At 37.5% G+C, this 14,961-nt stretch overlaps 1 protein-coding gene across 3 annotated transcripts; it reads right to left on the bottom strand.

Moving 5' to 3' along the window:
* Positions 1-2,693: 2,693 nt before the first annotated feature.
* ZCRB1 (zinc finger CCHC-type and RNA binding motif containing 1) lies at positions 2,694-14,861 on the bottom strand. Of its 3 annotated transcripts, XM_085318513.1 has the most exons (9): positions 14,743-14,861; positions 13,045-13,290; positions 9,621-9,708; positions 9,411-9,439; positions 6,017-6,128; positions 5,824-5,931; positions 4,832-4,941; positions 4,657-4,732; positions 2,694-3,349 (listed from the first exon to the last, which is right to left on the bottom strand). In XM_085318513.1, exons 3-9 carry the CDS (start codon positions 9,702-9,704, stop codon positions 3,218-3,220), a joined length of 651 nt encoding a protein of 216 aa, XP_085174639.1. In that variant the 5' UTR covers positions 9,705-9,708; positions 13,045-13,290; positions 14,743-14,861; the 3' UTR covers positions 2,694-3,217. The 3 variants fall into 3 exon arrangements, with proteins under 3 accessions (XP_085174639.1, XP_085174638.1, XP_085174640.1); XM_085318512.1 differs by lacking the exon at positions 13,045-13,290 and having other exon boundaries at positions 14,743-14,860; XM_085318514.1 differs by lacking the exons at positions 9,621-9,708; positions 13,045-13,290; positions 14,743-14,861 and adding an exon at positions 8,285-8,446.
* Between the last annotated feature and the right edge of the window lie 100 nt (positions 14,862-14,961).

Genomic DNA, 14,961 nt, shown 5'->3' with positions numbered 1-14,961 from the left:
TCTATTGGCCTGCTCTAAAATCCAAGTTAACGTTCCAGCTAGCCTCTAAACACTGATCAGGCTCGGATAGGAACCTAAAGCCACGCTGCCTGGTGTAGGTCAAGGTGGGCACAAACAGGAGCAACTCCCCTGGCATTCAAAGGCCGAGAGGTAGTCGACAAGCATTGGCCTTCTTCCCAGAATGAGGCAGTTGCATCAGGGATTGCTTCAGGTAACAAATTCAGATATGYGAGAGCAGAACAGGTACTCTTCCTCTCTAATTTAATAGCTATTTAACGCTAGCATTCTRAATTTCCCACCCAAAGATAATAAAGTATCTTGTCAACAAAGAATAGGAACTTGTACTTCTAACTTTGGTCCCTGAACCAGTGCAAGTATCTCMCTCCTCCAAAGGCCCTCTGGGTCTTGTTTTAGGCACTAGGCGCTTTCTTTTTTATAGGTATAAAGCACTGCTAATCAATAAAAGTAAAAACAGTATAAAGAAAACTGTTAAAAATGATTTAAGGAAAGAACTCTAGGTGCCARTTCTGCACAGAAGCAGGCTTATTTTAATCTGCTTCTTTTCCAGTACCRCCCGCCTCTTCAAGTGACTTTAACACTCAAAGAAAGGAGCAYGGAGAAGTGAGACCAGGTCAGCTGCAATACTCTGGACTGAGCTACTGCTTCATGCTGACAAAAGCARTTCCTGGGGGGAAAGCAGCGAGGCAGAAGCCGCAGCATACAAAGATATATCAACCCGCTTTAGCTACTGAAACTCTTGAAAAAGTGCTGTATTAGGTCAGAACGAAGGTCAGTTTTGTTTTTTCTGACAAGACAGCAGTAGCAAATACTTATGAAAAGCACATGAGAATGTAGCAATTCTAGACTGATAATCTGTATATTGCACACTTACAGGTATTAATTTAAGATTTTTGAGTAGATTATATTTAAGCCACCATATTTGTGGAATATCATAATTATTCAAAAAAGTCCAATTATTTTGACCCTATCACGTTGAAAAAAAGTCCCATTGCAATGAGTTCCACTACTAAATTATGTAGTGTGTTGAAATAAAAGTTTGTTGAAATTCACTGCCTGATCACTTCATTGAATGCCTCTTAATTCTTATGAATTAGCAAATATTCCCAGAACAAAGTCATGGATGATGTCAAATTGTCCTCTATCCTATTTCACAGTATTGCAGATGTAGACAAATCATGGTTCGCAATAGTAGCATAACCTTTTTTTTCTTTTGCTCTCTATTTCTTCTCCCACTCTTTTCTTAAAAAAAATAAAAAACMAAAAAAACCACTGCTTTTCTGACTACCATGGAACAATAGCCTGGCACTTGCCGAGAAGAATATATGTTGACGGTAAGAACGTTTTCTTACCAGAATTGAGAACTCTTCGCTGTAGAAAAATGATCTTAATTATTACACATATGATGTGCAGTGATTTGCATTTATTAGTAGTAAATTGCATTTGGCACTTCAGAACCCAGCTACCCAGTATCAAGAGATCTTTCTGAAATTCTCTAAAATCTCATACTATACTAACCTGAAGATATTGTGCTTTCAGCAGAAAGTCATAAAGTAAGCTGTAAAAACATTCTTTGGAACATTGAGACTAAGATTTTTCTATACATAAAGCCCAGTACATCTCCACCCCTCTGTGTCTTGAGTAGTTAGTACAGAGAAGAAAAGAAAAAAAAACAGAAAAAAAACCCCTTTCACTTCATTACCTTATTCTCATGTCTAAACAGTCATCCAGTTACATATTTAAATGTAAACTGGCATTAACTGAGAATGTGTAATGGAATATCCAGACTTACATTTTCTATATCTGGAAGAAAACCAAGTCTTGATAAGCAACAGGAAGAGCTGAAAATAGAAACACAGGCCAGCTGGTCTCTTCTGCCAAAAGTGAAAGTGTGAAYGTGTTTTATATTGCACCTCCTAAAAATGAAAAGTTTGACTTTGAGCAAAATGGCCAATAYAAAAAGGTTATCACGACCACCACCCACCTGTACTTTTGGGAGTGATAACCATTGCAGTGTTTTGTACCAATTCTAGTGTGTCTGAGGCTTGCGAGAGGATGTCTGACTAGAATCTTACAGAGATTCAGGCTTAGAGATCATATTTGAAAGACCTGAACAGCTTTAGGTGCAAGACAGGTGCCAAAACACTTCACTCAGAGACTGCAACAGTTCCAAGCATACGTAAGAGTTAACTTTCAGGCACTTTGGAAACCTTATAGGCCCTTCAGGTTTTGTCAGGAGATTCAGTCTAAAAAGTAGATATGATTAGCTATAACTATGTTAGATATAAGTACATTTAAAGTCAGTGCAGAACCATAATGACCGTGGTTAGGCACCAAAATTGCAGTCAGGAGAAACAGTGCCCTTATTATGTCGGGAGATTTCAAGTATTAGACTACAGAATATTAAAATATATGCACATTCCCATCTTTAAAAGATATGGCCTTTCTGTTGCAAGAGCAACAGAAACATCATTCTTAAAAAAAACACTTAAGTATGAAGATTTTAAGATTAAGCTAATCATTAGTGCACTTTTAACTTGCCCCTCTTAYTAAGTCTGTATTTAGATTCCAGCAAGTTACTAAAACTGCACATAGGATAGAAAAACTAACATCTTAATACCTTTTGGAAAACCGACGGCTATATTGTTTAGTCTAAAATAATTTCACAGAGCAAGTTTACAAGACAGTATTTTATTATATAACTGCATAAACAATTAAAAGACTACTAAATGATCGAGGCTGAAAATCAGCCCTAGGCAGAGGAGCTATGGCAAAATTCACGTACTACTACAGCACTGCTTTCAAACAGGCTCTTAACTGACCAATACATAACGTTTCAGCAGTGCTCACAGTGATCCTTACAGGAACTCAGAGTTCCTCTTATGAAAAAGATTTCACTCCCAGTTTCAGGTATAGACACTAACTATACGAAGTATTATCCCAGACATTTCTCTGGATTTAAGTTTAGAAACACATTATTATCTTCAGCAGTTGCCTTGATGGCAGAAGTTGAGAGAGAGATCAAAAATTTTGTGTTGGGAAATAAAAAATGAGTGTTGAAGGGAAAACAGAACTGCTACGCGTTTTTTAGTAAGCGTCTTCAACACCCAAGACAAACCTGCATTACGTATATCCTTGTAGCACTTTACAAAATGTACATCATATATACATACACACACGTATATAAAATAGTATTATTTCAATCACTAAGTTCTTCCTCGTCACTGAAATAAGTGCTTTTCTTAATGCGTGGACGTTTTGAATCATCTGAAATTGATGACTCTCCTGCAGTCTGTATCCATCTCTGTTCCTCTTCCTCAATTTTGGCTTGCTACAGTGAAAGAATGGAAAGTATTAGATAGTACTAAGAATAACTAAGATGCATTACAGATCATAGTGCTAATTATTAGCATGCATTGAATTATTTCAGAAGAATTCAAAGGCTTTACCTCCATTTCCAGATAAACTGCCTGATGAATGCACTGGAAAAACTTTTCTGAAGGTCATTCGCATATGCAAATAGTAAAAATGTCTTCTGAACCCAATGCAGGCCACAGGCAATACCCTTTGCTTTTCAAAGGGGGACTTGTATGCACATGGTAAACTTGCAAAATTTTAGAGTAATTGAAATTTGAAGCCAATTCTACATTGCATTACAAGTTGGCATTATTGAAGCAGCGTTATTCTACTAAGAAGTTACCTCCTGCCTTTTGCAGGTGTTCATTCATACTCTGTGATGTGAAAATTACAAAATTGAAAGTAAAAATAGGAAATATTTAATTTAACTCAGACACACGACTTCCCAATCAAAAACTTAGGATGAAAGAAACTGAAGTATTTCCTGGCTTATTTGTCACTTACAATTTATATTTTCCAATGGTGGAGTATTTTCAGATGAATAATTGTGTGTATTTGCAACACTTTTTTCATACTAGATCACATATTCTCACCTTGATTCAGTTATATTAAGGACAAAGTTATCTTAACTGAACTTTTTTTTAAAGGGGTAAAGGAACAGCTGAAGATTAGGGAGCCATGAAATCTGTACATCAGTTCAGGCTTGCTCTGTGCAGTGAAACAAAAGTCTGTACAGAAGATAAAAGAAGGTAATAATACAGCTGTCAGACTATCATTATAACAAAAGCTGCATTAAACATGTCCTGAGGAAAAGGTTCTACTGAAGACAGTGATGGATTGTATTGGGTAAAGGAAGTGCTGCAAAAAAAAGGTGTTCAAGATTTTTCTTCAGTAAGCGAGGGCAAAGGACATACCTGTTCATTCAGACATGATTGTTTGTCTGGACGCTCAGTTACCAGGGTAAAAAGGGATTTGTGGACCAAAAACCTAATATAGCATCACAGCAGATATGACAGGGAACTAAGCAGTGAAAATGCTTGAAGGAAAGGATGAAGAATTTCAATTCAAAAGCACAGATAACAGTGAAACACTAGAAGACTGAATATGTCTGCAACATGAAGAAACAAACTATAGTCTACAACTTCTGTCAGGCACCGTATCCTGACGGCTACATAATGGACAGACCTGCAGGTGCATTTTAGAGTCTGTAAGACTAATTTTGAAAGACAAATACAAAAGCAAGGCATTTAGAAATAAATATACAATGCTTTGATTTCGCACCTGAACAGCTATGGCCTGGCTGAGGCTATCTAAAGCAGGGTCTTCGCCTTCCTCTTCACTTTCTTCTTCCTCCTCACTTCAACGCACAGAAAGAGAAAAAACACATAAACTTCTATTTTAAGCATTCAGTATGAAAAAAGCTACCTAGAAGTAGTGTGTAAATAAATATACATACACTTCCTCTGGTTCAACTATTTTCTTTCTCTTCTTCTTTTCTTTTTTCTTTGGTGGCTCCCGCTCTCCTAGCATATTTTTAGGACAAGCATAACTTAAGTGTCCTGCTTCCTTAGAGAAAAAAAAGGAATACTGGTTAACAGAAACCACTACAAACAATTATACGTTGAAACAAATCAGGAGGAAAGTTAATATAATAAAGTTAACAAAGCATTGTTCATAGCAAAAAGATGGAAGCAATTAACAAGATAAATGTATTAGTACATAGAAGGCAATTCTTATTTATAAATTTGCCATGGAAACAAGGTGACTGGTGGTGACATGTATATTTAGCCTCAAATTCAGAACACTATAAATGAAACAAATTTTATTCTGTTGCTGCAAGAGCTGAACACACTAGAGTGCATTTATGTTAAAGACCAGATATAAACCTCAGTGTTAACAGTATAAGAAATGAGTCAACATTTCTGCTCCCAACAACGTAAGGAATGGAGATTTAAATAATTCTAGTTTGTATTTGGTGTTAAATACTATCCAAATCTCAAACATCTAAGATATTATATTCAAGACAAACAAGGAATTGCCTGAGAAAAACAACAACAAAAAAATCCACTTATTTTGTGCAAACCCAATTATTTCCGACAATTTCTTTTTACCCCCGGACATATGAACTCCCAAAGATATAGTAAAAGCAAATAATCTGAAGTAAAGATTAGAAGGCTTTCTTTCTCTAACAGCATTGTACTGATAATATTCAGCTGTCTTCTCATCAGCATGTGACACAATCATTACAAGCACATATCTTCCCCTCACCCTCAAAACCCCAAATACGAGAAAAAAGTGGTACTATCATTCTTGAACTCACTGTTACACGAGCTGATAATACTAGCAGCAAGAAGAACCTATAATACGCAGGGTTAGCAGCGTCAAACAGGAGAAACAAACTTAAAGTCAAAAATTGGAATACGTGTGTCCATTTTTGGTTTTACTCACCCCACATTCATAACACTTAGACTTATCAAAGTAATTTCGCCTGCGAATGAATTCTGCTGCTCTTCCATTATCAATGGCAATACTTGCTTTTATTACTCTTCCAAATAACTAGAGCAAATTGGAAAAAGAGATAAGTAAGTATTTTGGAGCTCTAAACCCAACCCTTTTGCTGTAACAACTTTCCCTAACTTACCTGTTTGTTATTGAGTGCCCGAGAACAGTTTTGTGCAGATTCTTTATCCAAAAACAAAATAAAGGCAACTCCTTTACTCTTCCTTGTATCTTTGTCTTTCATAATAGTAACTCTGAAAACATATAACTGCATTATTGATATGCTAAAATTCTTTCAGAGATTTTTTTTTCCTTAGTTATAGATCCTAATGAGATCTTGGCTTTGTTAAATACATTTTCCTAATTGCTATATAAAACCAGAAATGCTCATTAGACAAAAATTCAAAACAACAGCTATGTAAGTAAGTAATATGCTTACAGGCAGAAGGGGGATAATTTATAAAATCTGTGGAATCTTTCAGAATTCTGTATCATTCTTTAATTCCTTGAATGACTTAAAGAATAGAGAATATCATCTTTAGATATGCAGATGACATAACTGGAGGGAAATACACATATTGGAAGTAAAATTAAAACTAAAGAGTAATCTTGGCCATTGCTAATACTGTTGAAAAACAAAGTGTACTGAACTATATCCAAATTGAGAACTCTGTGTTTGGGTATGACTAACTAACTAAACACATTCAGCACGCGGAACAACAAGATATTCTGCAGTATTGTTCTACAAGGATCTCTGACTGGAATCCAAAGTGGTCAGAAATCTACAGCTTGTTATTTTACAGGACATAAGAAGTAAAATTTTCAGTCTAACATAGGAAGCATCAGCTGCAGTGCCATATCTAGTAACAGATACAGAAATTAAAAAAGGTTTAGACGCCATAAAATCCAAAGGCAAAGAAAAAGAATGCTAGGAGGTGTAGGGAAAAAGAAACTTAACCTCAGCTCTTTAATCTTATACCAAATTTATTTATTCTTGAAAAACACCAAGAGAAGCAGTCTTCATATAAGTTAAAAATAAAAGTGCATGTTAAAAGGTAGAAAATGAACTCTCCACGTCCTCTCTGTATCCACTACTAGCAGAAAGAGGTTCAACCACAAGGCAACCCAACAATGTAAGAAATAAGACSCCCCACACTTCACAAACAGAAGGTCTGAGAGAATATGTGTGGGTAACATATGATCTACATATTAAAAAGTTCAGAAAATAAAAGCTTAGCAGAAAAGCTCAATTTATTTCCCCCAAATACACTCACACACTAAGATAGATTTCATAACAGTTGTTTTTTTGTTTTTTTTAAACCAGATGCTCTCTCACAAGGATGTGTCTGAGCAAACGCCTTAAGTTGAAGCATCAACTTTAGAATAATTCTATTAATTTCTTTGCTATGTTAGAGCTCCATTAGAATTCTCGGGAGAATAATACGAAACTGTTAAAGTTYTGGTTATGGTATTTAATGTACCTGTTAATAGCACAACAATGGAAAGAAACAAGGGTGCCAGGTTTGTAACAGGTTAGCMATTTCCTGGAGCCCTAATAAATTTGATTTCTCTACTGAACTAGCTGAAATCATAATAGCATCAGCACATATTGAGGTAAGCAGTTTAGTAAGGAAAACAAGTGGGCATGACTTTGCCCACTTGAATCAAGTCACACCTCAAAAGAGCCCAAGTCCAAGTCGACCTAGATATCTTTGAAACACTTCAATTTCCCAAAAGTTTTGCAATGTCTCTCACCAAAGACTCAACAGATATCAAGCTATYTATTAGAAAGATCTTCTCAGGAGCTAATCGGTGCTGGTTATCCTCAAATTTTTATTCTTAACTAATTGTTTTCGCATGGAAACAGAATCATTGGTTGAATACACAGTAACAGAGTCACATCAGCTTGCAAAATGGCAAGCAGCTRAGTAAAAGTTTTGTTACAGATACAAAAATTATTCATGATAATTCCATGACTTTTTGTGTTCAGTTTTTACTTTTGGCAATGATGAGATGAAATATCAGGAAAAATTAAGCAACAGTAAGTAATTTTTGCAAAATAATACAAGTACGCAACACAACAACTACAACCATGCATACAGAGTGCAAATTCTAAATTAGGTGTTTCACACAAGACCCAGAACACGATTTATTCTGCAAAGGCATCTGAAAACATCATTTCCAGTCTCTATGATAGTCAAAAAGGCCAACAGAACACCAGAAGCTATTAGTTAAGAGAGAAAAAAGAAAAAAAAGGAAAAAAAGAGATGCTGCTTTGACACCTTTCAAATAAACAATGCTTCATACAGTCAATATTCCATGCTATTCTGATCCTCTTTATTTGAATAAAAGCCAAAACAACAGGCCATATCTGCCAATAGTTCCATATTTAGATTGTGGAACTCCTTACCAAAGAATAACTGAGAGGTCAGATGTAACAAATACGTAGAATAGGTCCATTAGGTCCATCATTTAATATCTATTAAACACCAACAGTACTACAACACTTGGCTCAGGATTTTTCTAAACCAGTAGTTCAGCAATAGACCAGGCCAGGTCAAAGAGCCGCACCCTGAAAACAAAAAGACCATAGCAGCCCAGTTTTACTGGTCACTTCATGTCTGCCAGAGTCCTACCTAAGGACTACCTACCTATTCTTCTCAAAGTCAGTTTAATAAGTTTGTTTTTCTAAAGCTGTATTTTGATTGACATTTTGTGCTGTTTTGTCAACTGAATTACACTGCTGAGAATACAATAACTTTGAATTTAGCTCTATCTCTCACAAATTATTAYAGCAGCTGCTAAAAGTTAGAGTTGATGCTTGCTGGTGGAGGGTTGAAAACAAATCTAAAAATCTAGCTATTCTGACTGGTTAAAAGAAAGTCAAACACATACAAAAACTAAAAATCAAACAAAAAATCCCCAGCAAATTCCTTAAAATAATGTTTATTCTATCATTTGGTAGAGGCAAATATCTACAACTATTGTCCCTATGTATTAAACATATGGCTATTTTCTTAATGGCGCTTAATCTGGAATGGAATACTAAACAGTCACAACAAAAAGTCCCTCCAGAGGCACAAATAAAGGAAYTATAGTTTGAAATTCTGGCAACTAGTTTGTGATAATTGTAAAATCTAGTTCATGTATGTAGAAACTCCCACTCTTTCAGTTATCCACACAGATGTTGAGAGGTAGGGAGGAAGGGGAACAACACTTACTAGAAGAAAAAAAAAAATACTGTTTTGACTACTTCAGAGAAAAGACCACTGGTATATAACATTGTATTTGCTCTTGAAAAGTGGTTAGCAAAACAGTACTTGTCTTCGACTCAAATATTCTCATATTTTGCATGTAACTGCAAGAGCTGTCAGCCATTAAATTAAATTTATATTTTTTAAAAAATGAACAGGACTTCAATACAGTGCCACATTTCACACTTAAATTATAAAAAGCACAAGACATTAAAGGGAAGCAAAGACATTAAATATTTAAAATCAAAGCTAAAAAATAGCAAGACATATCAGGTCACTTACTTGACAACTTTCCCATATTTTGAAAAAATCTGAAATACAGAACAAAATAAAAAGATTTAACAAGGGATTATTGCATTTTCTTTAGAAATAAATTTAGTAAGACAAACTTCACTGTAAATAATAGGTATGTATTAATGTTGCATTTACACTTCAAATAGTTGTCACCAATTTTAATTTGAACGATGTAACTTCTTAAAACAGATTGCTTACCCTGTATAGATCATTGTTTGTCAGAGCAAAGGGCAAATTGGACACATAGACTGTGCTTTTGCTTGGTGCCAAGCCACCACTCATTTTTCTGATGAAAGGAGAGAGAGAGAGAGGGGAGTTAATTACATATATTCAACAAAGCAATCCATTAAAAAAGCAGTTGTCAGGCTTTTTTGTTTGTTTTTCAAATATAGCTCAGTCATCATAAAGTTGGGGAAAGTATAGCTTCCAATGTCCTTTCATCATTTTACATAAAATCAGCATTTTTTTTTCATGTTGTATAGCAGACAGATATTACATTACTCCCACTCAAGGTCTGAAGAGTGTTATTTTTCTTTCCTAATCAATTTGTAAGTCATGACAAAACAGAAATGTTAGGATACTTAAAACAAGCTTCTGGTGATTTGTGCAGTAAACACAGGTTTAGCTCAAGAAAGAAACATGTAATCTTCCATTTATTAAATAATCTAGTCAGTATGTGAAATTAATGACCTTTGTTCAAGTACTTGCATGATCTGATCCTTTATACAAGTTTATACAGTTAAGCTGTATTCAAYATAGAATAAACCACATCTGGTTAAGGAAAACAAGCTTCCTTAAAGCAAGAGTCTTAATTCCTGGGGGGTRTGGGGGAAACCTCACTGGTTGAAAAGTGCAGCCCAGCTGCTAAAGCAGTATTTCCTCAGTCTTGAACCTATTGCTCCTCCTTCTACATTACTCTGGAACCACAGATCTGCAGAGCTGATTATAGACATCTCCCCTATAGTCACTCCTCCTTCTGAATAGGTAATTCTACCAGTAGGAATCRGGGAAATCTTGAAGCTATTTTATTTTCTAACCTCTTTTAGGCTCTGAGACTAAGTAGCCAAGAATATGCTTAGATACAACAGATCAATTCAAAAATATTTTAATCATTCTGTGTTACAACTGCATGCAGGTTAGATAATGCTAGGTAATGAATAACTGAACTAACTTGAAAAACAGCAGACTTTTTCTCAGGTTTGGATCCTTCCAACATTTTAAGTAGTACAAAAGTCTATGCAAAGCATTTCTTCCCTCTGATCCATCCTGTAGCCATGGCTTGGTCCAACAGTTAAATGAGTAAAAATGCAAGATGGGAATAAAGCATAGCCCTTACAAGAGGGCATGCCAAGTAGTACAAAGCTCCCTASAGAATCCAATTAATCCTTGCTTCTCCAGTTTCCTGCAGCCTTATTCCAGCTTTTAGAACACCTGATTCCTAACTGCCTCCTTATTGAAGATCAAATCACTTCTTCAGCAAGATCAAATCATTTAAAAAATGCAAGTAGAGAATGATGATGAAGGGATGAAAGAAACCAAAGTATTAGAAATCAATATTCCTCACAGCACAGATGTGTTAAGGGACTTCTCACATGGGGAGTCTGAAGTGCCAAAGTAACTAATATCATCCTCTCTGTGGTTATTTTCCAGTGTTTCATGATTCAGCATTCTGAAGACATGACACTTTCAGTAAACACTGATTACCMAAATGCTTTGCTTCTCTTTTCTGACACGTTTACTGCATCTCAAGTAGCAGTTTCTAAATGACTGAATTTTCAGTCTTCCCATCTACAGAAACTGTGTTTTTCCACGTGAGTAAAAATGGCAACATAGAGGTTAAGCAAATGAAAACAAAATGAAAATTTGCAACAAAAGCGATACACTGTAGTTGGTGTTACATATACTGGACTCATACTCCTRAATCCTTGCTGCTTGGCATTAACATCTTTGACAAAGGTAACCAAATAGACTTGGCAATAAGCCATACAACAGATCACCTAAGTGCAGTTATCCAGATGTATAGTGCAACACAACAGAGCTGGTAAGAGCAATCTTAGTGCTGCATTATGGCATGTTGCCAATGCTAATTTACTGCAATAGAAGAGGAGGAAGCAGAGGTGGACCTCACATGGCCATACATGGCAATTTATTCTGCCTCAAAGACAACAGAAGCTACAGCAGCATCTCATCAGGGACCAAGCAAATCCCATATTGATGAACAGATGCTAGGGAGAGCAGCACAACTTAGAACAGTAAGCTTGCATGCCCCACAACGCTGCAGTGCAAGCCTCCAAAAAGAAGGTGACATGTCACATGAAGATTATTACTGGCCAATTATTTCAGTACGTAGGAAATTATTATGACTGCAAACTACAGAATTGCCATTTTCAGCTGTACACGGCTTCTTCTAACACGTTTAAAAMAGTTCCACCCTGGATCATGGCCTCCAGGCAACTAAGGCTGAGCTTCATTTCTGGTCCATCAGATAAACTCAAGTGAAATACTGTTGCTTCTCTGACTGCCCAAATACTCTTGGCAACTTGTATTGTTTAGTATTATGATGCCAGGATTCTGTCATTTACTTTTAATATCTGACTCACTGAACAGATGCAATTTTAATAAAAAGTAAAGTAAGACTACTCATGCCATTCTCATGTTAAGTTTCAAATTTACCACTCCAGGCAAGAATACTTCCCTAAACCTGCAGGAGTTGTCCTGTTGCAAATACTAACGGGGCACTGAGATGCCTTATAAATAGTTTTGCTCATTTAAGCCAGTAGATACACAGACAGGTTTGCAAAATTGCAACATTTGGGCATTCAGTCAGGTCTCCACAAAAACCTGGTTGTCCTTACTAAGTCTTTCACATTTAAGCATTTAACATTTAAGCATAATAGTTTACTAACACCAGTCTCAAAAATCTTAGGCATGTTAAAATGCTGATCCCTGGCTATTTGTTGTAGATATGGTGGTGTAAGTGGAATTTTAGATCCAGCTATTGGTACAGTTCCTCCCAGCCTCACAAGCCGTAAGAATTTTAACTCTGTCATAATTAAGCCATAGTTTTTTTTCCCCCTCCTTTTTTGAAATCATTATGAGGCCACTACAGCTGGTAGAGTACAAAGCACCAAAGTCATATGAATGACTTCCCCTTCCCCTGTCATTAATGAACGCTAACTTTCCATACCAGTTTCACATTTATTAGTCCAATTTTTTCCAGCTTTGCAAAATAAAATAAAATAAAATAAAATAAAATAAAAATCCAATCCTTGCTTTAATTGTCTAGAAGAGATACTCTTCTGTTACAAGGCTCCAGTGCCTTTTTCTTCAGGAATTTTATAATTTCGTAAGTCTGTCCAAGTTTAATACTTTCCTTATATTCTCCTTGGTCATCATTTTCTCTGCTCCACAGGGTTTCACTTCAYCGGCTGACTAAAGGGTGTGGGGGGAAATGCAAAAAGCCCCCGAGCTTTCTACTTGCTTCAGCAGACTCACCTAAGAGTCATGTAAAACCTGGTTTCTACATCCCACTAGAGCTCTCCAACAAAACAGAAGCATTACGTATAAAACAAATGTTTCAATGCGGATTTCCTAATCTTCAAGGTATCACTTGGATATTTACCTTTAAAGCATCAGCTGGAAGCCAGTACAATGTCCCCATGGGGCTAGGGCTAAGCACAACTCCCATTAGACGATCAGCAAAGCTGTAGTATTAATCCTTCCTCATTTATCATTTTCACATAATAATTTGGGGGATGGGGTCATCTCTTACTACTATCACTTTCTGAATTTAATCTTTTTGTATTATCCAGCAACTCAAACCAAACAAAGCCATTCTTCTGGCATATGTTGATGATGATCAAGTCTCCTGAAAGATATACTGGGTATCAAGTGGAGTCCGAATTTGCCAAACCTTTTATGTCTTAACACAGCAAGACATAAGAATGCCTTAACATCAACATTTCGACTTAAGCTTTTTAACTTTTTCTGTTTGTAAGTGCATAAGTCAAGTTAGTGACTTAATGAATTAAACTATAAATAAGTTGCAGATAATTTACTCAACACATGCTGAGTTGCTTACTCATAATAATCAATTTGAGTTTTTTTAACCTTCATGCTTAAAACTCCATATTTGATTTGTTATTTCAGATCATCAGAGTTTAGACCCCMAAAACCAAATATAATTAGTTGTATAAGAACTTGATTATGAGCTTGGCTCAAGGTCATAACCAAACACCTGGAAAGGAGGAAACGGAATCCATGTTTGCTTTGGTGCCAGGCTAGGGCAATCAATCACTTGCTATGCTTCTTTCCTTTCTTTGCTATGCTACTTGTCACAAGGGACAAGTAATAAACTATCAGAACTGAGTCAGTTTTACCTCTACATAGTTACTTAGATCTTAAGAGGAAGATATTAAAYAGGATCAGAATTAGGTCAATAAAGCTGGTAATAGCAGCAGAAAGAGTGCGAGGTCTATCAATCTGTCCAAGTTAGGAATATACACTAAGAGGATCCACAACTTGAATCAGCAGTACTCTTACATTCCATCTMAATACAAAAAGTGTTGGGACAACAAGATATAATAGCCAGGCCATCAACAAGGACTATATTAGCTTTAACTAGGCTCCCTTTCTAAGCAGATTCCCAGCATACTGGAGACAGGCAGTTCTGAAAAATTGTGTGGTTCAGTCAGGTCTAGTTTAACCTAGAAATTCAACTACAAATGGCAGGACCAGGCAGCTCACTTAGAAAGCTCAGTTCCCCCTAAAAACCCTAGCTGACACAAAGTGCTTCTGCTTCAGAGCACTGTTAATTGCAAGCTGATACTAAAACTACGAATCTATAGGTTATCTGAAATTGTACAGAAGTAATAGATACTGTATAGAAGTACTGAGTGGTAAATTAGATTAAACAATGGTTCCTCTACACTGGCACGGATCCTACCAACTGCTTATTTAGCCTTGCCTTACTGCTGCACAGCGATAAACTGCTACCTCCTCTGTGCAGATCCTCTCTGCTGTCACCTCCTCCTCCCCCCGCCAGCACAGCCACAGAGCCGTCACTGTCCCATCCCTCTGAACCCCTGCGAAGGAGCACAGTGAGCCCACAGCCCCGCTCCCCACCCTTCCGTTACGGAAGAGATAAAAGCCCCAGGGAAGCACAAAGGCTTTACACAGAGCTGCGCCCGCGGCGCCCCCGCCCCCGCGCCTGTCCCTCCGCCGCCGGCGGGGCCCCGCCGACACAGCGGCCGCTCGCACACAGAGCGCGGCCCGTGGGGGCGCCGGGTCGCGCGCGGAGCGAGGACGAGCGAGCCCCTACCCGACTCCGCGGGCCTCCGCTCAGGCCGCCCGAGGGCTCATGGCGCCGGCGCCCGGCCCCGCGCGCCGCCGGCCCCGCGAAGCGCCTCCGCTCCGGCGGCGGCGGCGCGCTTCCGCTGACGTCACGCGATACACGCGGCTCCTGACCAGTAGGCGGGGGGAACGAGAGCCAGGAGGCGGGTGCTTCCGGAAACGCGCGGAGGGGGCGCCGGAAGCGGCG

Source organism: Rhea americana, unplaced genomic scaffold (genome assembly GCF_003343005.1).
Source record: "Rhea americana isolate MKP2758 unplaced genomic scaffold, rheAme1 scaffold_54, whole genome shotgun sequence".
Lineage (NCBI taxonomy): Eukaryota > Metazoa > Chordata > Aves > Rheiformes > Rheidae > Rhea > Rhea americana.
Note: the sequence above shows the minus strand (reverse complement) of the source record. Positions and strands in the feature narration are given on the sequence as shown.